This window comes from Labrus mixtus, chromosome 2, assembly GCF_963584025.1.
Source record: "Labrus mixtus chromosome 2, fLabMix1.1, whole genome shotgun sequence".
Taxonomy (NCBI): domain Eukaryota; kingdom Metazoa; phylum Chordata; class Actinopteri; order Labriformes; family Labridae; genus Labrus; species Labrus mixtus.
In genome coordinates, this window is record NC_083613.1 from 20,571,140 (window position 1) to 20,598,800 (window position 27,661).

Sequence of the window (27,661 nt, forward strand, 5' to 3'; positions counted from 1 at the left end):
CCCGAGGCCTCGATTAAGATCGGCACATTATCTTATTTTTCTTTTTCATGTTAACAAGGGCTTTAACAATATTCCTAAAATAGAAAATGTTCAGTAACATGTATGTTGTTTTTTTTTTTTTTTTTTTTAATCTACAGCTTTTACTATTTTCCACATTTTTTTGTAAACTATGAAAGTTTTTGCAAACAAGCAGACTGTTGTTTAACCATTTAATGACCTGAGCTAAATGCAGAAAGCTTTTCCAAAAAAATGAACCACGTTACAGACTTGATTCTCAGAAAAAAACAAATAAAGTAGAACGAAGAAATCTAAATATTTGATTTCCTTTTATTAAAGGGTTTCTTTAGCGAGCCTTTTGATTGTGATCTACAAAGCCTTACTATTTTTTCAACTATATTCTAAAAAACGAAACCTGTGGCCTGCGAGCGATTCTAACACGACAATTTTGGCCCGCAAGAAAAAAAGTTTGGACACCACTGCTTTAGTGCAATATTTCCCTGAGGTACATTAGGAACTTCATACGTAACTGTGGTCTTGTCAAAGTATGACACACTTGTAGTGTCAGCAGCACCCTCATGTGGTCAGCTTGTAATTAGACCTTCAAAGTTTTTTACTCGTTATAAATTCAATAAAAATATAATATTGTTGTTTGCAAAGAGGAAAATATAAATTTGCATCCCTTAAATAGATTTTTACATTTAAAATCATTTTTTATGTATACGCGTTCAGTCCTTTATTCAAAAAATAGTCAGATATACACATGTACAGATACCATTTAGGTTTGTTTGATTTAGTTTAAACCTTATTGACAAGCATCTAACATACTGTACGCAGCTTTCATGTTTATCATTCACAAACTTTGTTCATGAAACTAGTTGCATGAGTAATAGTTTTATTTTTATGGCACTTTTGTATGTACAAGTACAAAATGCTCAGTTACAGCAAAGCTTAAACATCTTTTAAAAAAAAAAATGTAAAGTACAATATCATGATGTCACATACTGCGATAGCGAGGACAACACATATATGGCAAGTGTCTTTTAAGTAACAACTGATCATATACATTTTTACCAGCAGACTCAAATGACGTCGACCAATCTACAAGGCAAGAATTTAGTTCTGATCTCAACTTGTTAGTGTGGCAAGTTTTAGTGTGCAATATTTGTATTAAGGACGAGTCAGGCACAAGAGTGAGGGAGATGATTAATCATGCAGAGCCTCTGGAAGAAGTGTTGATGTAATGACATTGAAGAGTCTGGTTTGAAGCTCATAAAAGAAAACAAAAAAAACCAGCAGTGACATGATTGGATGACAAAATTGACTACTTACACTCACAGAGAAATCAATAATTTTATCATGTCTTCCCCCTTATCCACATAGGAGAAAAGTGCCCCCAAATGCTCCACATTCATGAGCTGTTTACAAAGGAGCCAGGGAAGTAAAGGAAGTTTCCTGCATTGAGCAGCCATTCATATCAGACCATCCTTAAACACACAAATGTTTGTTGTGCATCATCCTCATTTTAACATCATCACTGTCACAACTAACTTTTATGGCATTGAAAGTGTTTATGGTAGGCCAAGTTTTCTGAATTAAACTTTCATAATGTTTTTTTTATTCTTTCTTGGAAAAAATGAGAAAAAATAAACAAATGATACTTTCTATCCAACAATGTAACAATCGACACATTAGGACCTGTGTCCACCCAGCGTTTTTTCCGGGCAGAAAAGCGCTGGCACGTCTGTCTCTGTCTCTATCACAACAATCTTTTGACAAGGCAGCTATATGACCGACTGTCACTTTTTACTGTATGTTTTTAATTTTGATTGTTTATTTCCCAAATCAGACACGGAGCAAAGAGCATGTGTGTACAAGACACGAACCGTAGGAGAGAAAAATACAAGAAATATCATACATTTGGAAAGAGTGCCGGTGACATCAACAGCGCCTTAAATGAAAAGTTGAAAGATTTTCAACTTCAGCGCTTGGGGAGAAAAAAGACGCTGGGTGCTGCACTTTTTCTCCAGGCTGCTGCTGTTGTTATCTCATTGAAGAAAAGATGCTGGCGCTCAGAAAAAAACGCTTAGTGGACACGGGGCCTTAGGCTTTAAAGGCATAATCTGTGACTATCAGAAGGTCCAGTACATGTAGCACTTGAGCATGAGTCTCTCAGACCAATACAAAACTTAGATTTGGACAAACCTCCTCTGTCCCTCAGCACACTAACCACTGGAGAGAGAGGGGTTTACTTGAAAAAAAAAAAAAAAACTTGTATGAAACAACTTTGAGCCTCTGAGTGACACATAAACAAGCTGAAGAAAGCGTCATGTAGTCTGAAGGAATGAAGAGCTAACAACGATAAACGTAGAGGGAGTTCGACTTATGTCTTTTTTTTTTTAACAATATATACTGTATGCTAGGATACATTTGATTTCTGCACCTTCTCAGGTGTCTTACCTTTAACAATCAACAATACGCAAGACACGGCTGACTTTCAACTCAATTCGATTGTATGTGCTCTCAGTTTAAGCCAACACCTTAAAGTGTTCCCTAATTTAGAAGAGATGTTATGGCCCAGGCTGTGCTGGTAAATTTAAAAAGCCCTACGAACATGCAAAATCACCGTTACAATCATTCAGAAGCAGCTACCAACGCTTCTGTTACTACAGAATCTTATTAGTGGAATTTACTGATGTGTCTGTTTCTGTCCCCAGTCTGTGTGAAGGTCTGTCCACAGTGGGGGCAGGAGTACGGCCTCTCCCCCGTGTGTATCCTCATGTGAACATTCAGTTTGTCTTTGCTAATAAAGCGCTTGCTGCAGCAGGTGCAGGCATATGGTTTGTCCCCCGTGTGATAGCGTTGGTGCATTTTCAGCTCCGTCATGCGGCCGTAAGTCCTTCCGCACTCTGGGCACTCGTAGCTGGGCCGCACCTCCAAGTGCTGCCTGCTGTGCAGCCGCAGCCCGCTGGATGACCTGAAGGTCTTGTTGCACTGTGAGCACTGGAAGGGTTTCTCTCCGGTGTGGATGTGGGCGTGCAGCTTGAGGCTGGCAGCCGAGGGGAAGCCGTTGCCGCAGATGGAGCAGAGGTGGGGTCTCTCTCCTGTGTGGATGCTCAGGTGCTTGTCCAACTTGTTCTTGTTCAGGAAGGTCTTGCCGCAGATGGGGCAGTTCAGCGGCTGCTCGCCCTCGTGCGAGATCATGTGGTCTGTCAGCTCGATCAGAGAACAGAAGGCACTGTCACACCGAGTGCACGAGTACGGCCGCTGCTTCTTGAATTTCCTGTGTTTGAGGCAGTGTTGATCTAGATCTTCCTTCTCCTCAAAGGTCTCAATACAACAGGTGCACTGGTATGGTCTTTCTTCCTTATGAGTCCGCAGGTGATACTTAAAAGCTGTAATCTGTAAAAAGACGCTGTCACAGTGTGGACATCTGGATTCTCGCCTGTCGTGGACCATGATGTGCCTTTTATAGTGAGACAGCTTGATGAAGCGTTTACGGCACAATGAACAGTAGTACTGCTCATTCTGGTGGCCCTGCTCGTGCTTTTTCAGCGCATACTCCACCTTAAACTTCTTACCACAGGTGTTGCATGTGTATGTCTTTTCATGAGCCCCCATGTGTGCCTCAAGTTCTTCAGGACTACTGAACTTTTTGTCACATTTTGGACAAGTCCCATTGTTTTCTTTCACATGAACCTCCAGGTGTTTGTTGAGGTCTTCTGGGAAAGCAAAAGTCTTCTGACAATCGGGACACGTGTAACACTCGCTATTCGACGCTTTACGATGACTCATGATGTGTCTTTTCAAATGATACATTCTACCAAATACTTTCCCGCAGTCGGCACAGACAAGGCTTCGAGGGTTGTTAATTTTCTTGTGTATTTTGAGATGACTCACAAGCGCAGACTTCTCCTTGAATTGTTTATCACATGCGAGACACGTTAGGCCTTCCACAGCGTGAGTCCTCTTGTGTGTTTTCAGTTCAAGCCAGCTACTTAAACTTTTCCCACATTTAGGACAGATGTACTGGCCAAGGTCGTGCTTGTTCCTCAGGTGTCTGGTCATGTGGTAGGACTGGCTGAAGGTCAAAGAGCAGACTGGGCAGCTGAACGGTTTCTCCTTCGTATGAGTTCTCATGTGTCTGGCAAGTTTGTTTGACCCCCGGAACCGTCTGTTGGGACACTGGGGACAGACATGCTCCTTGGATTTAGTCTTAGTTGTGACTTTCTCTTTCTCTGCACCTCTATCTTCAGATTCAGCTTCATTTATATCCTTCTTTTCAGTCTTAAACATAACTTCAGACCCTTTTCCCTCAGAGTCACTGTGACAAATGTCATCACTAATCTCAGGAACATTATCATTGCAAGCATCACTCTCAGGATATTCTCCTGTTGATGATTGGATTATTTCTCCATTATTCAGCTCATCACTTTCCTGGGAACTCTGTCCCTCTATCTGGTTTGACTGGTCTTTGCTGTGTGATAACAAATGAGTGAAATATGCTCCTTCCTTTGTAAATTCTTCATGACAAACTGGACACAACTGAACTCTTGGTCCGTGTGTTCTTTTGTGACTTTGCAGCTCTGAGTAAGTCTCTAAACTTTTCCCACACGTGGAGCAGATGTGAGGGCCTGCACTGTGCTGGTTCCTCATGTGTCGTGTCATGTGATACGACTGGCTGAAAGTCGTCGCACAGATGGGGCAGTTGAATGGTTTCTCCTTCGTGTGCGTCCGCATGTGTCTGGCCAGCTTGTGTGCATCTCTGAAGCGCCTGTTGTCACAGATGGGACAGTAGGGCCCTTTAAGTTTAGTCGAAGACGTGACAAAGTCTTCGTCTTCTTCATCATCATCATCGTCATCGTCATCAATGCCATCACTTGCTTTTTCAGAAACGTCTTCTTCCATCCTCTGTGATAATGACACGGCTGAATCATCATCCTCCGTGTTAATACTGTATTTATCACAAGCCGGATTAGTCTCCTCAGTGTTATTAGAATTATCTTCCACATTGTCGCTGTAATACAGCATATCGTTCATGTAATAATAATTATCTTTGCATCTTGATGGTCTTGGAGAGATTTTAGCCGTACATGGTTCAGTTTTACTATTTGCCTTTTTCTCTCCTTTTCGAGGTCGACCCCTTTTGGCCTTTTTCTGAACAGGGGGGTTAAACACGTCTCCGATACCAACACTGACTGTTGCATTGCTGGAGATATCACACGCCAGATCCATCTCATCATCATTATTAAAATGTTCTTCCTCATTGCCACTATAATACAGCATATCATCCATGTAATAATATTTATCTTTGCATCTAGATGGTCTCGGTGTGATTTTAGTCAAGAGTGATTCAGTCTTGATTTTTGCCCTACTCTCCCCTTTCCGAGGTCGTCCTCTTTTGGCCTTTTTCTGAACAGGAGGATCAAAATCGTCTTCGATGTCCACGCTGACCTCGTGAATACCAAACAGTTCACTTTTGTCAGACTCGACCTCTTTACCAATTACTAACGCTCTATCCACGGTCAGCGTTGCTCTCTCCAACAGCAGCCTCTCTTTGAGCTGAGGGCAGTTTGTTTTCTTGATCAGCTGATCCAGGATAAGTTTGTCTTGTGAGTCTTCAAAGTTGCAAGGCCTCAGCAGTTCTTCTAACGCAGACACAAACTGATCAACAGTCTCTTCAGGGGCCTGAGCCCTCTGGTAAAATTTGAGGCGATACATCTGAAAGGTCTGATCAGAGCTGAAGTGAACAGTCAGCGCTGAAATAGCTTCTGCATACATGGTTTCACTTTGGATCAGCGTTGTAAATATACGCTGACCCTCTAGACCGAGGCAGTTCTGCAAGAGCAAACACTTACTGGAGTCACTGAGCTCGTGTTCGTTGAGCGCTTCGACATAGTGTTCAAAAGCTTTAAGCCACTTATGCCAAAACATAGAGGGTTTCCCAGGCACAGTTAAGAAAGGTGGAGGTGGGGACAGGATTATTAGTAGTGGCTCTGGCAGTGGCTCCAAGGAGAAGTCTTGTTTCGTGACTTCCTCATCGACTTCAACAGTCACTTCCCCCATCGTTAGTTTTTAGTGTGTTTCCCCCCCCCCCCCCCCCCCCGCTAAGGCTGATTGTTTATCTCCTTGAACTCGGGTCAGAGTCACTGACTGAAGATGTCACCCATGTTGTGTTGTGTTCAGGCTCCTGATGTTTCATCTCACTCAGTCAGTCTGGGAAACTGGGGGAAAAACAAACAAATACATTTTAGGCTCAATTTTGTAATTACTTCATGTTGCACAAAAATAAATATTCAATTTACAGTTGATAAGGTACACCTAACTAAAAGCAATGCCATTTTTAAAAAACTAAAGTCCAGTAATAAAAGGACATTTAAAAAATAATGGGATTAAGCCTCAATCACTAATCAATGAGACTGATTACATTTTTTTAACAATCAGTAGTATTTATCTGTTGGTGTGTGGATAGTATTTCATCAAATAAAAGTGAAAATGATATTAGGGATAACACCCGAAAAATAGTCAAACACTAACGATTATCGCAGAGTCAAAAAAGCACATCATACGTCTGCTCAAGAAATTTACTTAAGGACAATTTTGTGGTACTGTTCACTACTTTTCAGAGGCAAGTATCGCTAGAACAGGGATGGGCGAATTTGGTCACAGCGAGGGCCACATTCGTTTAATTCTCACTGCCTGGGGGCCAAATTGTAGAATACAAAAAAAAAAACGATTAAAGTCGATTATGTCTCAAATTGAACTCAACATATACCAGTGATCAAATATTATCATGGACATATTTCTGGTTTTCATGATTTCATGGTAGATTTTGTCATGTTTTCCAATTAACTGATATGTAAAAATTGGCCCCCGAGGGCCGCATGTGGGCCCCCGGGGCCGCCACTTGCCCACCCCTGACCTAGAACATTAACATTGACTAAAACAAAAATAAATACAATCCCCTGTCAAAAGACGAACAGATTTTCATTTAACACTTGAGGTACAAGGACTTAAAATATTCCACGTAAAAAGGGGAGAAAACTGAAATGAAAGTTCTAATAACACCTTTCCTCCACCAGCTACAACAACGTGTCCTGTTGATATTTTAATAACATTTAGCAGATTACACGTTTATACCAACGCTAACATAAAGAGGATTTTAAATGCATGACTTTTACTTGTATTTAAGTATTTCTTCTTTTAAATAAAACCTTTGAGTTTGACCACCTCAGTACTGTGAGACCTTTGAGTCGCCAGTGATTCGGGCCCTGTCAGGGGGGTTAGGGGGGCCCTGTCAGGGGGTTAGGGGCCCTGTCAGGGGGTTAGGGGCCCCTGAGTGAGGTAAGCAATTCAGATGTTTCACAGCGAGGTTTGCACTGTTGATTTGCGGCTTTTATTCAGCCCTGTCCAAACATATTGGATACATAACTACGACCAATCCCAGTTAACTCAAAATGTGACAATCACGACCACAGTCGTGCTCACGGATACAAAACGTCGTATTTCAGCGACGTCGAAAGCGACATTTCCAAGGTATGTATCCGCTCACAGCTGAGTAAAACTGACATATAACGAGATGACTTGTAATAAGAAATTGGAAGTAGACAAAACTCACCAAAGCAAAGTGGGTCACAAGATCACGACAGACAGAAGCTAACGTTAGCCAGCTCTGTAACATCAGCTGTATTCAAGAGCCGTGCGGGGTGGAGAGATCCTTTTTTTATCTGCAGGTTCAGCTCGCTGCAGCTCTGCGATGTTTTAAATCTTATATTTTTTCGATGATTGTGATTTTAATGTTAAGATATGACTCCAAAACATTGAAAGGCAAAGCATGAAGTGGAAAACATATCCGCCATGCTGACTGTTCTTCTTCCTTACATTACAACTCCCTGTTGTTGTTTTTTTTACCACCGCCCTACAGCGCCGCCTGCTGGATGGGAAACAAATTACACCGGCCATTCAACCAAACCCCTTCAGGATTCTTTTTACTTTGGAGCCTGCTTTTTTAAAATCCAGAATGTTTTTGAAACCATACATTTATTTATGTTTAGTTGTGCTTTTGTTTTGCTGTCACACTATCAATTAAAGCAATGATTGACATCTAAAAACTGTTAAAGTGCACCATAAATCGTTTTCAGTTTATCTCTATTTTGTTAAAGTAGAGAAAGAAATATCAGGAAAACAACAAGAAAAAAACCCTAATCTGTGTTCCTGGTACATTACACATATAAAATAACTTTAGTACTTTAGGTGAACAAACCCTTTATTTAATATCATGTGGCAGTTTGTGAGAAGCACACCCCATCTACTCTGAATGCACTTCGAGTTATCTCTTACACAACTATTAAATAATTCAACTAAAGGCCATTTTCCTAAATGCAGGATTATAGTCAAGGAAAATCAACCTAAGTCTCACACAGGCTCTTAAATACTAAAATACTGGATAATCATAATAGAAAACATCTGAAAAAGCAGTGGTCCCCCCTTGTTTTTCTACTATTAATGAAAGACACTAACAACCCTAACAAACCAGGTTAACAGAGTTCAGTGAAGCAGTTCAAGGGTCAAGTTCAGGTACAGAATGTTAAGGTACATTTTAGTTCCGTAAATTTAATGTAGGGGAAGATCCAAGGAGACATGTTAACTGTCTCAGGACTAAATACTTAATCATGTCATGTTTATTATGACGTGTGCTGCTGCCCTCTTGGCCGGGTCTCCTTTGAGAAAGAGATCTTGATCTCAATGGGTCGGATACCTGGTTAAATAAAGGTTACATAAAAAAACTAAGACACACCGTTAAACAATGACCATTTATTCACTCACTGTATGAAACTCAAAAAAAGCTTGACAGAGTGAGGAAGGAGAATCTTTAAATTATACATGAGAAAAAAAACGTACAATGACTTTAGTGTGCACTTGAAGAGAGGTACAAAGTACACGTGTCGGCCTGGTTGCAGACAAAAGGGCTCTATGGTTAAAAGTTCACTCACACTCAGTTGAAACAAGAATGATTCTGAAAAATATCTTGTTATGCTGCTTCACAATCACTTCACTGCTGCTGCTGATGATTAATGTTTAACAATCCTCTCTTCATCTTTCCCCTCTTGTCAGTCAGTGTAGCTGAAGACTTCCTCCAGTGCTGTTTTCCTAACATTTCCTTTGAATTACAAAAACATGGTCCAACTAACCACAACAGCACACACGTAAAAAGGGTTTCCCTGTACAAAATCAATCTTAAAAATACAAACTGACATACAATGGCACGCTTTTCTTTGCAGTGAAGAATAGAGAGAAGAACACGTGTCGGACTCAAACAGACACTCAAACTATTAAAAAATTAAACTTGGACAGGATCGAGATGAAATGTGTGGGGTTGGGCTCAGTGCAAGTTTTATGGCTTGGGAGGCCGTGGATTAAGTGACGCTGACAACAGGCAGTAGACAGTAAAAAAACTTGTTTTTCATATATTTCTACCTTAAATATCACATTGCTTTCAGAAACCACTCTCACTGAGAGTGCCTTAAACTGTGAGAACCCTCCTGCCTCAATCGTGCTCCATCCAGGATCAAGTTCAAATATGCTGATTATTGATTGTTATCTTTTTTTTTTCTTTTCCTCTGTGTGGTGGTATTTTAAAGCTGACATCTCTGTGTGTGCACAAGAACAAGTCTGTCAACAAAAGTTGCTCTCCTCTGCGCCATCCTCCTCATCCTTAAAGTTCATCTCTTCCGAAAGGCCTGAGTGCGTGTCTGTGAGTTTGTGCACTTCACTGTGAATACAGAAAAGATGAAGCGTTGTGCAGTAATTTTAGGTTCCACCTGCTCAAGGGTGAATTCTCTCTTCGACAAAAGACTGAAGTAGTCCACGTTTTTATAGCTCTCCATGGTGAGTCTCTGGAACAGGCATGATTTCTGGTGAGTGTTAAGAGTAATTGTGTGTGTGAGCACAGTGACACAGAGGCCTAAAAGAGTAGGAGAGCGACTCACATTCGCTCTACAACACAGTGAGGATCTTGGTGAAGAAGGAAAGAAGGCAAGTGAGAAGTGTAGGTTTAGTCTTTGGGGCCTTGAGGGCCATTTTGTCACCAGTCCGTCCCACGTCTCGTCATCTTGTCCTCCCCCACCGCAAGCTCCCTCTCCTCTTGTTCATACACACACTGCCCCCCCACCTCCTTCATTTTGTGTACATATGTATTTAAATTTGTGCAGATTATGCCTCTACAGTCAAACAAAGGACGAGAATCCCGTCACAGGCGTGCGGGATCCCGGCGGGTTGGTGTTAGGGTTGACATGTGTGTGTGCAGGCTGCCCTGTGGGTGTGTATGCTCCACCTGTGCTGTGCTGGGTGACCACTGTCTGGTAGTAGGGCTCTGTGTCTGCAGTGGCACACTCCTCGTAAGGAAAAGGATTGCTAACGGCTTTAAGGCCTTTGGGCTGCCGCTTCCACGAGTTGTAGTAGGTGGGGTCACTCATGTAGTGGTTGACAAACGAGTGCTTGGGCTGCTCGTCCTCATAGTCGCTGTCTGTTAACTGGATACAAACACAAACATAGCATAGTTCAGAATCAGCATTGAACATTTTCAAGAAGGTTGCTGAGAGCTCATGGATTTTAGCCAATTTTTTTTTCTTCCAAATTCTCAACCTTTCCTTTTTTGGCTTACATCACAACATGAAGAACTCCAGCTCTATTAAATGTATTTTCCTCATTTCAAACTAATCAGGAGTTGCATTGTGGTCTAACAGTTACACCAACAAAGTAAGTACTGAAAGATGATCAAAACATCTGCAGCATACTGAGTAGGAGTTAGGAAATAAACGATGGGGCTGAATCAAGAGTACAAAACACCAAGTGAATTGTAGCTGATTATTAGTTGGTTGTTGCTAAAATGTAAGTGTTGTGTTTTTGGGTTCTGTGGCAAAGAAGTCTCAGGCCATGAACATTAAGGGTACATGATGAGGTTTTTTTTAACGCATATGTCATATTTATGGTGTGTTTAAGTTCATCTTTGATGACCGATTGACAACAGGCCAATAAATGAAGTGAGACAGGGAGATAGACACAGAGAAAGAGAGAGTGGGAGAGAAGTATAAAGAGAGAGTGGGAGAGAGCTACCTCTGACTCAGAGACCTCAGTGGGTTTCTCAGTGAGTGTGGTGCTCTCCGTCAGCACGGCTCCGTTATAGTTGTTACAAATGTCCTCATCAGAGTAGTGAAGAACTCCTGGACTCGGCCTGGGAGGAGACCTGAACAAACACACACACATTAACCATGAATGTAACATCTAAAAAAATAATAATAATAATAAGGGATCAAGAAAGATGGGTGTGCGTCTTTGTGAGTGAATAAGAGTGTACACACCTGGTGCCATTCTTTTTCAGGAAGGCGTTCTTGGTGTTGAGTGTTCTGCTGTTGAGCTCCAGAGCGGTGAACCCTCCATTGTCCAGTGTCACTGACTCCTCTGCTGTGGACATGTGCTTCGCTGGAGGAAACAAAATAATGGTTTCAGAGAAAAACAAAAGTGAAAGCATATTTTTGTTACCAAACTAATGTGCTGTAGAGTTTATTCAGCTACCCCTCAGTCCTGAGAATGAAAAGCAAATGACTGCAGAAAGCATACTGTGGCACTCAAGATAATATCACACCATATCTTAATTTAATTCACCAATAAACATAAACATAGAAAAAACATCAAATTTTCTATCGTTCCCTGCAGCCTGATCATTCTCTCCCCCCTTTTCTGTTTGTTCATTCATCCAGCCTCCTGCAGAGCCTCCTCATGGCGTTTCATCGCCCCGCTGCACAGAGGTTGTGCCAAGGTTTCCCTGGCAGCTCTGATTAACAGCTGTCCTGATGTAACCTGAACTTGTAAGTGCTAACCTTGAATTACAGATGTTGTCATGCATACACACACACACACACACACACACACACACACACACACACACACACACACACACACACACACACACACACACACACACACACACACACACACACACACACACACACACACACACACACACACACACACACACACACACACACACACACACACACACACACACACACACACACACACACACACACACACACACACACACACACACACACACACACACACACACACACACACACACACACACACACACACACACACACACACACACACAAAAACAATGGCTGTCAGTGCACTGCTGCAGTTACAACTGAGGACATCAGGACATCACTAGAAGCCTGAGAGGAGGAGAAACTCTGATAAAACCAGGAAGAAAGCTTTAGAAGAGAGGCTGGGATAAACATCACACACAAAAGCATTTTCATGTCCTGAGAAGGAGGGAGTTTAACACTAATATTCTTGAGTAAGACACCGAGGCCTTGAGTTTCTGACGGCTGATTTCCAAGACTTACCATGTGAAGCCGGTACAAGCTAAAATCACATTAGGGTCATAATCTTTTAGGACCTCTCTTCTCAAGTCCAAGTGGATATTCCTGCCAAATTTGCAGGAATTTCCTTCCTGATATTTAGTGTTTACAAGAATTGTGCAGATGGAATTGTTAAATTGAAAAGCCTATTTTTTTTTAGCATTCCTCTAAAGCGGTTCAGGGCTTTAGGGAGATAACTTTTCTGGAGATTCTTCAGGGTGCTGTTTGCCTTGAAGGAACAAGGCTAACCTTGTTTTTCTCTCTCATACAGCCTTACAGGTGAGAATAGTCCCAAAGGAACAAGACAGCTGTAGGCGATTTCACTCTACAGCTATTATAAGTTTAGTGATGTGTGTCTCAACTTTTCAGAACCACAAGAATTGGCATACAGTTCTGTAAATCAGTGGAGGGTGTGTGTGTGTGTGTGGGCTTTATGATGATGACACCAAAAAGAAAAAGCATCCTCTTCAAACAATCATTTTCTTAATTACACAGATAATAATAACACTTCACCAGTATTTCAAACTATACAATGTTACATAACAGCAGGTCCATGAGAGACACACCTGTCCCACAGGCCTTGTACTTGGTGCTGTGTCCATGCAGCAGCAACATGAAGACCAGGACCAGAATGAGGATGAGTCCAACCAGAGCCATGACCAGCAGGAACCACCACTCCTCATAGAATGGACGCTCCGACAGAGCTGCAGACAGGAGATAACGAGACAGGAGGGACAGAAGAGTAGGAACACATTTAATCATATTTTTAACCCAAAGTTGCCACAATGGAGAGAGAGCAGTGGTGATTCAAATCATGGGTCAGCAAACACTCAAAGACTGACTTTTCTCTGGTCTTTTTTGGCATCTCATAAAGATCCAAAGGTTACGTTGATTTCTATTACTAATAGAGAGCAGGGTAGCTTACATAGCACAAATAGATTGGCAACATTTCTTGACCAATCTATCTGAGCAATTCAGACAGTGTGCAGGAGTTTGCTTGCAATTTTTGGTGATTGAAACCAAGAAATTAACACATATTGGCTGCCCATGATTTAAATTTTTGTTTCTATGGTATCAAAACAGAGTTTAATATTGTTTGATTTTTGCTAGTGTCATATCAAAGTTTAAAATTCTGGTATCAAAACTTCAAGTACTGTTAATTTTCTTTTTTTTACATCTGTATTGTCTTTCTATGTAGTCCTTTGTGTCATTTATTGTCTTGCTATGTGTCACGATATCTGTCAGAATAAGATGACTTTCGCTTTACAAAAGTATTGATAAATATTCTAAATTTAAAAAGGGAAACAACAGAGACATCTCTTTTTTTGATTGCACAGCTGTAAGATTCTGCCTATAGATGGCAGCAGACTGAAGAGAAAATCAATGATCAAAGTAACTTCTCAGTGCTTTCCATTACCCTCAGAGAGAGTCTCTGTGTGTGTGTGTGTGTGTGTCTTTCTGTGCATTTGTATACCAGCAAGAGCTGTAGAGGGTGTACTCGGCTGTCCGTAACCATAGCGATTAACAGCGATGACTCTGAACTCATAGCTGATCCCCGACCTCAGGCGCTCCAAAGGCACTGAAACAGACCTGCTGCCGGGAGGGAGGAGTCTGATGAAGGAATCCCACACTCCTTCATCTGCAGAGACAGAGAGGGAGTGGGAGAGAGAGAGAGAGAGAGAGAGAGAGGTTGCTTCATGGTTTGACAGATAGGCAGAGAAAGACCAGAGAAAGTTTGATTCATTGGAGAATTATTCCCTTTCAAATGTGAAACTGCTGAACTGCATTTGGTATAATAACAATTATCAGGCTGTGATGCAGATGATGATTACTGTTAGATTTGACATTCTGTCCTGCAGAGTGTTCAAACAGACTCACTTTGGGTCTCACACATCCACTGATCTTTATGAGAAAGTTGTTGCAGACTTTATTTTCACAGCAGGTACATATTCATGAATCTGCTGAAAGCTGAGTTCGTTGAGGTTTAGTGCGGGGCAGCACTTCAACTTCCCTTCACTAATCGAAGGAAACAGTGCACATGATGAAAAGGTGTGTGTCAGTTCAGTTAGTGTATGACCTGTGTTTGAGCTTACCTGAGGGACGAGCCTCGACGACATATCCAGTGATTTGTGCTGCACCCATATCTCCCTCTGTCCAGTGGAGGGTGAGCTCAGATGATGTCTTAGTGATGGACATTTCCATTGGAGAGCCAGGAGAGCCTGCAGTGTCAGACAGGGAGTGTGAGAATAAATACTGATGATCATCGTTCATGACATGAAGACATAACATTTTTGGATTTCTTTGAGCTGATTGTCAGACTGAGACAAAGCAAGACTTTTAAAGATGTCATCATCTCTTAATAATTGTGATGGGTATTTGTTTTCTATTTATTGACATTGTATTGACTAATCAACCATTTGGTTAGTAGAATCAACAGCAACATTTAAATGTAATGCTGTAGGTAAGGATATCTGTAATAACACATATCTTTATCCACAACATGATTAGTGTATGAAATAAGTCGAAACATAATCACATGCACAGAGTTACAGTCATGCCTACCTTGCACAGGCTGAGCAGTGAGGTTCGCCTGTATGGGCGGTCCATAGCTGACAGTGAGAGCCTGAACACTGAACGTGTATGTCGTTCCTTTGATCAGGTCTCGAACCTTCAGCCAGCGCTGCCAGCTGCCCCTCACATCCACTGTCACAACTTTACTCACTCCTGCTCACATGCAAGCACAAAAGAGAAATGTCAGAGAACGTCTCAACAGGTGTTTTGTGTGTGTATACAGGATGTGTGTACATACCTTGTACAGGAGCAGTAGGCTGGTAGTTGACCCTGTAGCCCTCCAGTTGTCCATTAGGAGTGAGAGGAGCCCCCCAGGACACATTGACACTTACTCCAGTCACCTCTGAGAAGGAGAGGAAGCTTGGCTGGTTGGGAGCTGTGGGACACATTGAGGTTATTAAAGGAATTATAAAGGAACATAGTGAATTAAAAGTCTATAACATGATGGCAGTATTTTTTGATTGAAGGACTCCATACCACTCTGCATGGTGCGGGCCCCGCGGGGGTCACTGGGCGGGCCGTCTCCAGCCGTGTTAAAGGCCGTCAGAGTGACCAGGTAAGGTGTGTAGCTGGTTAGGTTAGTGAGGTGCACACGGGTGTCTGGGACAAAAATCACTTTGACCTTCTCGCTCTGGTTCTGCTTTTCTCTCTCCCAGTAGTGGATCTGCAACACAGGAAAACACTATCAACAACTGCAGCTCTGTTTCTCTTCTAACAACTCCCTCTGCTCCTGTTTTCTCCTCTCACTCACTTCATTTCTGCCAACAACATATTGTATTTACTTTCTGTCCATTTGTCCTGAGCTCTCCTAGTCGATTCATTTTTTGAAAAAGGTTCTGTTGGTTAGGTTGGTATTTAACAATGGGTTAACCACATGCTTCTATATTATGTTTCTCTAGTTGCTTTGATCATTAACAAAGGTTTTCAAGCTCTTGCTTGTACTGTAAACTTAAGATTGTTTGGTTACAACATACTGTAGGTCAGAGGAAGTTCTCCTTAGACACATTATTTCATCATTTGTGGAGGGTAAGCGCTAACGTTTAAAATCTAAGTCACAATTATTACTAAGGAAACTGGGCTACTTCTGAGAGTCAAGGCTTTATGAATAAAATCCAAAAACATAATGATGCTTCAGCAAGTCTTCACGCACATTCTTTTACAGGTAGGAAGACCTAAAAAAAAACGAAAATAGAGCTGTGTTATCAATACACAGTGGATTTTTATCCCTGTACAACCAACTATCTAGTTTAGAGCCCAACTGATAAATTGGCCAACCGATAACAAATACAATCTTTTCTATGTGCAAAAAAAACAAACAGTTTCCAGTCTGTTTTATAGATCTGAATCAAAGAACAAATCTGAATCAAAGAACAAATCTGATTCATCTTTGTCTCTCTGCATATTCCTGTATGTCTGCCCATTGGTCCCCAGTGGTCTTCAGGATTAAATAAGATTCAATGACAGAAACATGAAACAGTATAACGGTGCCACTGTGCTATTGCCACATGAAGTCTGCTGTGAAATAATCAAATGAATATGAGTCCAGTGTGTACCAACAACATAAAAACAGAGAGGTCTTAAATGATGGCCTTAAAGTCGGCAGGGATGTTTTAAAAATGTTTCCAGATCTGTGGCAGTGGTTGATGTTGAAAGAGATTTTTGTTTATGTTTTTATTCAATGATTCTGGTAAACAGTATCCAATGTTATTTATTTGTTGGTTTGCAGTTTGGTTTACAAAGTAAAAACAGCCAAGAAGTCCTTTTTGAAAGAGGTCCATTTTGTCATTATTCCTAACAGGAAGCACTACAAAGCTGTTTTACTCCTTTCAATTTGGAAGTAGCAGCTAATGGTGACACTTGAGGGCAGCATTATTCCATTTTGTCCTTCCACATGCTCTTACTATAATGAGATACAGGTGAAGTCATCCATAGACGAAATATTATAATCAAAATGTTAAACCTTTTGCACGAAGAGGGTTAGTTCAATTGAGAACACATCCCTTATGAAGTAAAAACTCCATGACATTTAGTAATCCACCTCTACCGTTGTTTAGATCATTTATTTAAGCATTTGGTAAGAGTGTGGGAACATCAGGCTTAGTCTATGAAAACAATCTGAAGCTGTCATAGATGAAAGAACACAATTAAGACAAGGTTTGATAAGATAAAGAATTGTAAAATGGATTTTTGAACATCTCTTTTTCAAAGAGCAGATTTCAGATCTTAAGTCTTGATGTAAGAGAGCCATGGAGACATGCAACATTGTATCCTGGATACCTGTTGCTTCTACAGCATAGTCTATTGGAATGACTACACTGATAAAAATAAATAAGAAAAAATTCTTAATGGTTAATACTGAATGGAAAAATTTTAGTAATGTCGTTGAGAAATCTCCTTTGAGAAAGCTCCTTATCCATCATTGTCAGTGTGTTTAACAAGCCCTCTAGAAAATTTTAGGGAACCTTGACTCAGAAAAACACAAATAATGACGCTAACCTTCAGACCTACCTGCCGTCCGTGGTCCTTCTCTAACAGAGCAGGAGTGTTAACATGAGTCAGAACCCATAAATTCCTTCAACTTTCTTCCTTTGCATTTCTTTCCATAGTTTTAATCTCGTTAACCCCCTCTGCCTCGCACTGCCCTCACCGTGTCTCTCTACTCTGGGAGCTCAAATGCATGCCCCTTTATCCTCTCCCTCTAATCAGGATTCTACAGGGATCATTTGCTCAGCTCATGCCTACACTCTGCAAATATTACATTCCCTTCTTTCTTCTCAAATCCCCCCTCTACTCCTGCAGAAATCAATGTGTCTAAAGCAGAACAGATAACCTTGTGTTTGAAGTACTAAGAGCAAGAGGGTGGGACAGAGGAGCTGAGAGGGGAAGAGACAGGGAGAGGAGTGATTTGAAAACCATTAAAGCATATTCAGATTCTTCCTCTAACTTAATTCCCTCTCATTGTCTGCTGTCCATAGGACACTTGAAAATGAATCAGAGCAAAAACCTCCCAATACAAAAGGAGAGGCATTTTTAATACACACAAGTAGTGCTGTGTGCTCACAGTTCAACTGTCTGGGTCTTTTTTCTTCTTGCGCGCATCTACAAAAAGTGATTGTCGTGTGCGTGTGTGTTGGTGTGTTTGTTTTCCAGTATGTCACCTTGTAGCCTTGGATGAGTCCATTCTGGGTTTCGAGTGGGGGGGTGTCCCAGGTCACTTCCAGGATCGAGGGAGACACAGCAGAAACTCTGATGGACTGAGGGGCCACCGATGGAGCTGCAGAAGAAGAAGCGTTTCATCAGAGTGTGTCTCCGTGACTATGTGAACAGCACGGTGTTAGAGTGGGAAGTGAGGAAGATATGTTCTACCCTTCCAATTAGACTGGGCCTGAGGCAGTACCTTGTTACAGCACTATACCACACATATGCACCAACACTCAGCTGTGTGCACCTCAGGCTAAAGAAAAGGCCATATCACCTCATTTCATCATCCCCTTCCAGCCTTTTTTTTACCTCCCTCTCCTGCTTCCCCCTGTTCATCCTCACCTCTCACTCCTCTGCAAGTGCATGTAGGCCATGCACACACTACACACACTCCTTGAATATGGATGCAGCGCTGGTTTGATGGAGGGAGGGTTAGATTGTGAGAAAAAAAAATGCAAAATGTGCTTGTAACCCTATAACAATGTGCAAATCTGTTCTTCTGCATTTACGTGCCTTGTAATAGTTTGTTTGTGCATGTGTGTCTGTATGTGAGTAAGTGGTGTGTTGTGAGAGTGTGTGTGGGTGTATGTGAAGGAGAGAGAGAGAGAGAGAGAGAGAGAGAGAGAGAAAGAGAGAGAGCGAGAGAATGATATATTTGCATTCCAGCCTGTGTGATGGATCCATACTTTGTTTCTGGTTAAAGTTAAACAGGGGTTGGGCCATCACTTTAATGTGGCGGCGGCATTCAGATGTGTCCAAAAGTGTGCACACAAAGACATACCAACACTCACACACACACAAACACAGCCTCTCAAAGGCAATGTCACTCAAGGGGCAATGAGAGCATGACAGGATTCGTGAACAGGACAAAGCAAGAAAGAAAAGAGAAGGAGTCAAGAGCACCAAGAAACCACCAGATTGACAGAAATGGGACAAAACAGAAACACACTAAAATGGTTTTTACAAAGAAAAAACATACTCAAGGTTCTCTTTCTTACTTCTTCAAGAGATTTTAAACAGAGTATTCAAAAGCAGATTTTGTACTTTGTATGAAATCGTGACAGTTAATGATCTTGAGTGAGACGAGATCATTTGCCATAACACCCCAGCACAGATCGCCTGCTGATGAATACTGAATATTACTATTGGACTCTCTGGAAAAAAAGCTTGGAAGTGGACCTTGACATATGATTTGTCACATTAAATAAATACTGATCTAATAAGAAACTGAGACCAGTGTGAAGGCCTCTTTCTGCTTGCACCTACCGGCCTCTCCCACGGATACTTCAACTGGAGTGGAGGGTGGGCTCTCTCCGATGATGTTGTAGCTTGTCATAACAATCTGGTAGCGTTTGAACTTATTCAGCTCTACAAAAACAAAATAAATTACTCAAGTTGAAATTGACTTTGATACAACATCCATACAAAGCAGGTGTGTAATTTCAAATCAATCTGACTCCTTAGTTGCATCATAAATTACTTACGTGTCAACTCAAACTCTGTCAGGGAGGCACTGCTGACTGTCTTGAAGGTGCTCTTGGCTTTAGAAGAGGAAGAAATATGAAGGGGGGAATTATTACTAAATGTTTCAAGTTTAACAATAAACTGTGCCATTATAATGTCATCCAGTCAAATAACTGATTAAAGGGAAAGCAGTTGAAAGACCTTTAACACAGATGTCAGACTCAGTGGATGTAGGATGAAAAGAAACGTCCAATCCTCTAACCTCATACTGAATTTTACTACAGTAAAGAATTAAGTCTGTACAGGGATTTTTTTTTATTGCCTTATTTTAGTGCAATGCGGGTGGCCTTATTAGAAAGCACTGGTATCGCGAGGGCCATTTGTTTTAATGTCATTATGGTTAATTCACGGTACATGCTCTGATATGACTGAAATGAAAATATATTTTCTCTTTCTTCATACTCAGACCTTTGAAAAAACGTCTTTTCAAAAGCCTTACACAAGCATTATCAATTTATCAATAGTTACCAGGGAAACATTTTTCACATCCGATCCCTGCTATTATTGGATATCTTACATAATGGAACGTTATATATGAACCTTGACTGACTAATCTTTTTCTTCAATCTACACTTCAATAGAAGAGAAGAGCTGATTTTCTGATGCTTTGTCTCCTACATGAACCAGCACCTTGAAAGAATGATGACTGATTCCTGAGACATGTAGCTATAGCCTCAGTCTTTAAGCAGGACATCATATTTGCAGCAATAAAAAGCATGATTTAAGACCTTTTCAAAACTGTTGTTCTTTAATATAAAACAACTGCAATTGGTTAGCCAATCAAAGAGGTTACGCTAGCTAAATTCACTACTTAGCTACAGAGAAAACGATCTTGTGGTGAGTAAACTCTTTCTTTAACTTGATCCGACCCCTTAGATTAAAAGAATACTAATATTTACAAAAACTAAAACCTGCATTTTCCAGACTTTGTGAACAGTAACCAGAAGTTTCACTTCTACTCACTTGTGATGAGGGCACTTGTGGTGTTACTTTTGATTCTCTGGACTTCCGCCTCAGCCAGGGTGGAGGTGTTTACTGACAACTCTCTATAATACAGCCGATACCCCGTCAACACCCCGTTAACACTGTCGTTGCTGGGGCGCTGAAAACATCCAAGCAAACACACACACACACACACACACACACACACACACACACACACACACAGACACGTAGAGAAGTATAAGTACTTAAATTCTAACATAGAAACTTCTGAGAACCTACACAGTGGTTATTTTGGTTTTCTTAGTGAAGTGAGTTGACTGACAGGACACTGGTGGGCTTTCAGAACAGTGTGTTATCAGCAGAGTCCACTTTAAAGGCCTGGCAGATTGGACTGGCTGTAACCCCGCACAGACAGTGATGCTTCAGTGGTTTTGGCACTCTTGTAAAGGATGATGAAATTGCTGGTGACTTTGTTTTTCATCGCCTTTCTTTGCTTTGACATAAGGCTAGAAGGACTGAGAGACGACACCTCCAAACAGAAGTGAAAGAGTGACAAGCAGTGAAGCAGCCAGGCTGTATTTTATCTATTCTTATGTCACTGTTGCTCTAAAGTGCTTCCTTTTCCTCTTCTTTTTCTGTTTTTGGACATTGGTCAGGTTTTCATCTCTCGGCCTCTAACAAACTCCTGCTGGTATATCCTCATTAAAATTTTGATCATTTCTCTCGCACAGCCAGAACTGTTAGTCTCTCCGTCTGTCAGTTCTTCCCTCTCGCCATCCCTGCAATCTTTCTGTGCTGCCCTCTGACCCGGTCTAGTTTAATAAATAATGATTATCCTATCCACAGACAGAAACACAAACTAACAGCAAAACAACAAGCCTACAGTGGTCTCATCTCCCACACAGGTGATTAAACTGCACTCAAAGTCTTGTTGTGAGGTCTGTGTGTATAATGTGTGTGTATTTTAGAGATTTCTGTTGTATTAGAAGTCTGAAAATACCTTCCACTGCACCAGGACTGAGGTAGTGGTTGTTGGTTTCACTTCAAGGATCACTGGAGGTTCATCAGGCACTGGAGAGAAATCAAAGGAGAGTGAGAAGGGGAAAAAAACGGATGGACAAGCTTCGCTCTCAGTTTGTTAAATTCCTTCACTATCATGGTTTATAGACCACTTTGACTTCTCGTCTTCTTATATCTCTCCCCTGCTCTAACAGTGCCCCCAGTCTCTCACCGCCCTGCAGAGTGGTAATAGCCTCCGTCTCTTTGCTGAGGACACTGTCTCCTATATCGTTAGTTGCCAGCATCCGGAACTTGTACGATGTAAAGGGCTTCAGCCTGTGGACACAAACACAAACACAGTTATATAAATGGATGGAACTGGAGGTACTTGAGGGACATCTTTAAAATATTTTGCATTCTTTTATTATACCAATTAGTATTTCTATTTTATTTTGGAAAAATATAGGCCTAAATGAGCTAATTTGTTTGTTTCAATAATAAAAGGCTCCTGGACATGGCTGCACAAAGATCCCTGGCTGCAACATGATGATTTATTTATTTACAGCACTACAGTAGCATACATCTTGTACTGAAGGGTTTTATAAAAATGCTACACAAGGAACCCTTGACCTTCCAGTTGAGAGGCGACGACTCTACCAACTGAGCCACAGCCGCCATCTGTTCTTTAAAAGTCATTGATCTAAAGTAAAAGCAATCATGAAAACAATTATCCGTACCCACAATGTCTTTTCATAAATTTAAGTGTTTTTTTTTTTCCGTTTCATTTGAAAGATGAGCAGGAGATGGGCCTGAATGGCCTTGCCTCCTCTTACAAACATGCACTTCTCTCAGTCTGTGATTGTTTTACAGCTTATATTTTGAGCTCTTTAGCCTGACAGTAATTTGCAAAGAGCTTTGAATTGCACGTATCTATCAAACATGACAGACATAGTATAAAGTAATCGAGTTTATTGCTACAATAACAAAGGTAAAGGCTGTTTTCTGAGAGACAAAATATCAATTTACTGACATGTTTGTGTAACAATGCCAAAGCTTTTAAGAAACTGTAATTTTCTCTCAAAACAAAAAATTTTTGCACTCAAGGTTTTTAAACAAAGAGCACTGTGAAGCACTGGAAGATGCTGTTAACACCAAAGACATCTTCTTTTTTCTATTGATTGTTTTGGCTCTACATTGTTTACTTGTGGTTTTGTTCTTGTCTTACTCTTCCCAAGCACAGATTCACCACCAAGGATGATGGCCTCCGTCTTGTAGGGGTCCTCAAAAACCCCACTAACAGCAGCATCTTTTCTTTGCCTTTCACGTTTAACCATTGCTTTGTTGCTTTGCCTGTATAATGATGATGACTATGAGTCAGTTGACTGTGGGAATGGGAACGGTGCCAAGACCAATCTTAGATTCATTCTCCTCGAAGAAAAGACTGGATGAAGAAGGTGGAGCAGTGGAACAGCAAAAAAGAGAGTGAAGAGAGAAAATGAAAAATGGGAAGTTGAAATACAGGAAAATTTCAGATTTTTTTCACACTCGCCTCTCTAGCAAAGAGTCGGATCCTCACAGTAAGATCAAGGTACCAGCCAAACACCAAAGCACATAGCAGAAACCTGTTGGTGGGTTCAAAAGCCCCATGAGTTGTTTTTTGCTTTTTTATTTAAAAGTTTTTCAACCATCAATGCCAGGCCAGGATGAAGTGATCCTCTGAAGTGATCCTCTTCCTCTTGGTATTTAACCAGTGTTATAAAATGTCCTTTTTATGTTAATGTTAAAAAGCCATACGTGTACTAGCTTTTTCTTTTAATCAATAAACCTTTTTCACATGATTGAATATTAAGAGTTATCTGAAGCAAATTATTCCACTTCCTTTTGACCGCCGCTGACACATGCTCACATGGTCCACACTTTATTTACAGACTGCCTTGGAGACTACAGAGGACCAGTCAGACATTCAGCCGGCGACAGGAGAGCTGCTCAAGTGTCTCCTTGTTTAATACTGAGCCAGGCATAATAATGGACAAGAGAAGGGCCTGTGGGGTTGTGGGTATCTCAGGAATGGAACATCAAAGGCAGCAGGCTTAAAGAAAGTGGGGTACGAACAGCACAGGGAGAATGCTAAGGACAGTGTTTGAAAGTGTGAGTATACTATGTGTTCCTGGGCCTGGGGACTTGGATTTTTCGGTTTCAAAGACGTCTCGGTGGAAAACGACAATTAAGGATAGATAACAAGTAAGCACGGGTGTAAGCATGTGGAGATGGAAGCTAATTCCCCCATCCAGCGCTGTAATGACAGCACTCAGCGATAGGATGGGCTCGAGAACAACAATAGCAGCAGCACCATGATGGCAGATAGACTCTCCCTGAGGCAGATTGAAACAGGTTGATGCAGACACATGGAGAGAACCATCTCCTGCTTCTCAAATAGCCCTGTGATAGCTGGTATAATAGCACCAAAAACAGTCAAGATGCCCAAAGACACACATCCAGAACATACACAACAACCATACTTCTATTATTCCGGCTATCAGGGAAGTTGTACTAGTATTTTAGGGTGACCAGGCTATCACCTGCTCCCTAAATGAGTCTTGACAGGATGAAGAGGATGGAGGGATAAACAGGAAATGAATGACACCCTCTTCCAGGGGATGATTGTACATGAGTGGAAAGAAAAGAAACCTTAATATCAGATGATTTTTGAAAGCTCTTACAGATGATGGGAGGTATGAAGGGACAGGGGTGTTGACAACAAAACAGACATATAGTATAAAGTATGAAAACAACACAAGGGAATGGCAAAAAATGGTTCACAGAATTTTTAAGCATGGAGGTAGAGTGACATTTTTTTTTATTTAGCTACAAAATTGAGAGCATTTCCTGCCGTGCCTTTGTGATTAGGTGACTGAGATCCTCTGCTACTCTGCGGTGATTATGATTGCTCTCCTGGGTGTTTCTTGTGGTTTGGTTGGGTTTTATTTTTGCTCCAAAAACCTCATCAGAACATTGTGTGCTAAATAAATAAAAACTTTTCTCTCTTTGTTCTAAATCCCTGTTGTTGGCTTTCAGAATTCATAGCATCCCCATCTCTCTGTCCAGTGTTGTAACCGGGGAAGCATAAACGCAAGATTTTTCTACAGACTGTTTAAACAAGTTCAAGCCCAGCATGTCATGCTGTATACAATTTTCAAATAAGGGCTCTGGAGAGAAAGCTAAAAAGGATATGGAGTTGTTTTTCCTGTTTTCTCTAAGGGTGCTGGAGATGGCCTAATTGACTGTAAGGTCACTCACAACTCTGTTTTGACACTGTTTCCATTGCTGTCAAGCTTTCCGTTTGAACATAGAATGTATGTAGTTCACAAAGGTAATGATGGCATCTTAACCGATCAAAGTTCTTTGTTCTGTTTCTTTAACAATGGGTCCTGAGTTTCAGATAGAGGTACAGAACATTTGAGCACAGAAATGAAAGCACTGCAGATTTGAACAGCTTCGCATGACAAGTTACTGAAAAACCAGGTGTCTGAATAATATTTTAATATTTCAAAATGACCTCTTTAAAACAAGCATCTTGCAAGAATTCTAGTGCAAATGCCTTCTTTAATGCATTCCCTATTTGCTCATGTGGTTTTTGCTTTGGAATATCAAAAAAAGACAACACATTCCAAACTCTCATGAAATACAGTTTAGAAAGTTTGACAGGCCCACTGAAAGGTTTTCTGGTTGCTAAGCTTTGTATAGACAGTCATGTTTTAGGGGAGGGATGGAACAAACAATCAACCAGGAGAGCTCAATTGTACCTTTCTACGGTCCAGCTAGTCATGTTGTGCTGGATGTCAGCGGTGTGTGTGCTCCAGTCCCCTTTGGGCATCTCTTTGGCCTGCAGAGTGAAGTACCTCAAGGGGGAGGAACCTGAGCTACCTGTCACCCACTGGAGGCGGAGACGGCGAGATTCAACTCCATCCTGAGGAGCAGATAACTTTCTGGGTGGCTGTGGACGCTCTGTGAAAATGATAAAGATGCAGAAAAAGAAAGATAAAAATAATTGCGTTAGAGGGGATAAAAAGTGGCAGAGGAGTTATAAAAGTAAGAGAAAGGGAGAGTAAAAAAAGTGATGTGACAATGATAAGAAAGAAGAGGCACTGGAGAGGAAGCAGGAGCCGGAAAAGGATGGCATCTGATTCAATTTAAAAATAAAAAAGTTGTTCTGATTATTCTGCACATTCATTTTAACAAACAATTATTTCCTCGTTGTGGTTCAACAATGATCATGAAGACATTTCATTTCAATAAGTACATACATCTGTTTCATCAATTTCTCGACAGATTGTGGATCTTTGTGCATTAATTTTTCTTTTTCATCACGATTAAGTTAAGGAAGATGAAAGATGCTGGTAGTTTTAAGTAGACGTTTTTATGCACCTGTTCACACACAAACCAGAACACACACACACACACACACACACACACACACACACACACACACACACACACACACACACACACACACACACACACACACACACACACACACACACACACACACACACACACACACACACACGCACACACACACACACACACACACACACACACACACACACCGTTCTTCTTTCATCCTTATCACAAATAATTTACATCAATTCTGTTTGCCTCCCTTCTTCCCTCATGCTCCTTATCTTTAGTCCCTTCCAACTTCGACTTTTTTCTCCCTCTTTTGTTTTTCCAGATACCATCTGTGTCACCCTGTCTGTTCTCTTCTTGTTCTTTTCCACAGTTAAGATCCTGTTCTGATCATTAGCTCATGATTGTCTGAACAAGTGCTACCCTTTCGGCTCTAACATAACAGTAACTGCTATGCAAGGCAGGGAGGAGAATGGTTGAAGTGAAGTGTCAAAGATATGCTGTTGGGATCAAGAAAAGATATGTAGGGTGAGGAGTTCTGATAAATGTGCTACTGTGCTGCTTTTACCTTATTAGATATCATCCTCTTGGAGACAGAACATAGATAAATCTCTTGAAAGCGACTTTGCTTTTATTAAATGAATTCACACACATGCACACAGCCTCTCACACAATCACACCCAAACACACTCAAAAAGCCAATTTTCTTTTTCTAGGGATTAAGTTAGTCTTTTTGGCATCATCAGAAAGACATCTCTATTAGGCTGCTCTGTCTATCTCAAAGCGAGAATGGGTCATTATGTTACTGAAGTGGAACCACTGAGGTCTATTCTCATGGAATCCTGATAATGATGCTCTCGATGTTATGATATCCAATCCAATTAAAATGCACCACACAGACTAATAGCTCAGAGAAGAATATCTGACATCGTGATTCCAGGTTTTCATAAGAATTCAATTCACTGTCATGTGTTAATATCCGGACCTTTGTAGCATTTCTTAGCTTTACTAGCTGTGCTCTGTGCTGCCTGACAAAGAAAATTGGAGACAGAGATCAGGGATGACACATATCAGAGGCTGAGAGCTATGTTTAAACCAAAGTTATTCATGCGTTAGCAAGTTTAGACACTAGAGGCTCTATTGCTTCATTTTTAAAGTCATATTTCACTTTGGTATTAGAGTTTTTCTCGGTGTTCAAACGTTAAATGACTTCAGGCATTAAAACTCCAACCCCTCATCTAAGAATCTATAAGCCTGTTTTTTTACTGTACAGCTGGATTCTGCCGCCCCAGGAGGTCCAGAAAAGACCCAGAAAAAAGCAATAGTGTATCAAGTAGTTTTCAGAAATCTTGAAATGTTTTAGATGCTTTGGCACTGCATCTAAGGGTAGAATTTAATCATTTATAACCCTGAGTCTACCTGGAAAACATCAGGCTGCTTAAAGGCTGTGCTGTGTCTCTCATAGAGGATAAACAGTATAAAACCTGTTGTAAATCTAACACTGACTCAGCCTGAAGATGTAACTCTTGTATGGATCAATGTACTTTATATCTTAGATGCACCTGCAGCATTGATGTGTATCTTGTAGCATT

General features: G+C 41.0%; 2 protein-coding genes across 3 annotated transcripts in view; both read right to left on the bottom strand.

The window, feature by feature from the left end:
* Positions 1–871: 871 nt before the first annotated feature.
* LOC132988219 (zinc finger protein 585A-like) lies at positions 872–7,864 on the bottom strand. Its single transcript, XM_061055476.1, has 2 exons — positions 7,616–7,864; positions 872–6,221 (listed from the first exon to the last, which is right to left on the bottom strand). Exon 2 carries the CDS (start codon positions 6,061–6,063, stop codon positions 2,677–2,679), a length of 3,387 nt encoding a protein of 1,128 aa, XP_060911459.1. The 5' UTR covers positions 6,064–6,221; positions 7,616–7,864; the 3' UTR covers positions 872–2,676.
* Positions 7,865–8,796: 932 nt separating this feature from the next.
* Positions 8,797–27,661, bottom strand: part of LOC132988226 (protein sidekick-1-like) — a 197,227-nt gene continuing 178,362 nt past the window's right edge. Inside the window, exons 30-45 of one of the 2 annotated variants that reach the window (XM_061055498.1) lie at positions 25,466–25,667; positions 21,895–21,998; positions 21,664–21,734; positions 20,682–20,820; positions 19,679–19,735; positions 19,461–19,562; positions 18,152–18,267; positions 15,471–15,657; positions 15,232–15,369; positions 14,985–15,146; positions 14,516–14,641; positions 13,897–14,061; positions 12,989–13,126; positions 11,358–11,478; positions 11,128–11,242; positions 8,797–10,529 (exon numbers count right to left, since the gene is read on the bottom strand). In XM_061055498.1, coding sequence (XP_060911481.1) covers positions 10,224–10,529; positions 11,128–11,242; positions 11,358–11,478; positions 12,989–13,126; positions 13,897–14,061; positions 14,516–14,641; positions 14,985–15,146; positions 15,232–15,369; positions 15,471–15,657; positions 18,152–18,267; positions 19,461–19,562; positions 19,679–19,735; positions 20,682–20,820; positions 21,664–21,734; positions 21,895–21,998; positions 25,466–25,667 — 2,249 coding nt within the window. In that variant the 3' untranslated portion in view covers positions 8,797–10,223. Of the gene's footprint in view, positions 10,530–11,112; positions 11,243–11,357; positions 11,479–12,988; positions 13,127–13,896; positions 14,062–14,515; positions 14,642–14,984; positions 15,147–15,231; positions 15,370–15,470; positions 15,658–18,151; positions 18,268–19,460; positions 19,563–19,678; positions 19,736–20,681; positions 20,821–21,663; positions 21,735–21,894; positions 21,999–25,465; positions 25,668–27,661 lie in introns of both variants that reach the window. The other variant, XM_061055489.1, reaches the window with a different exon arrangement.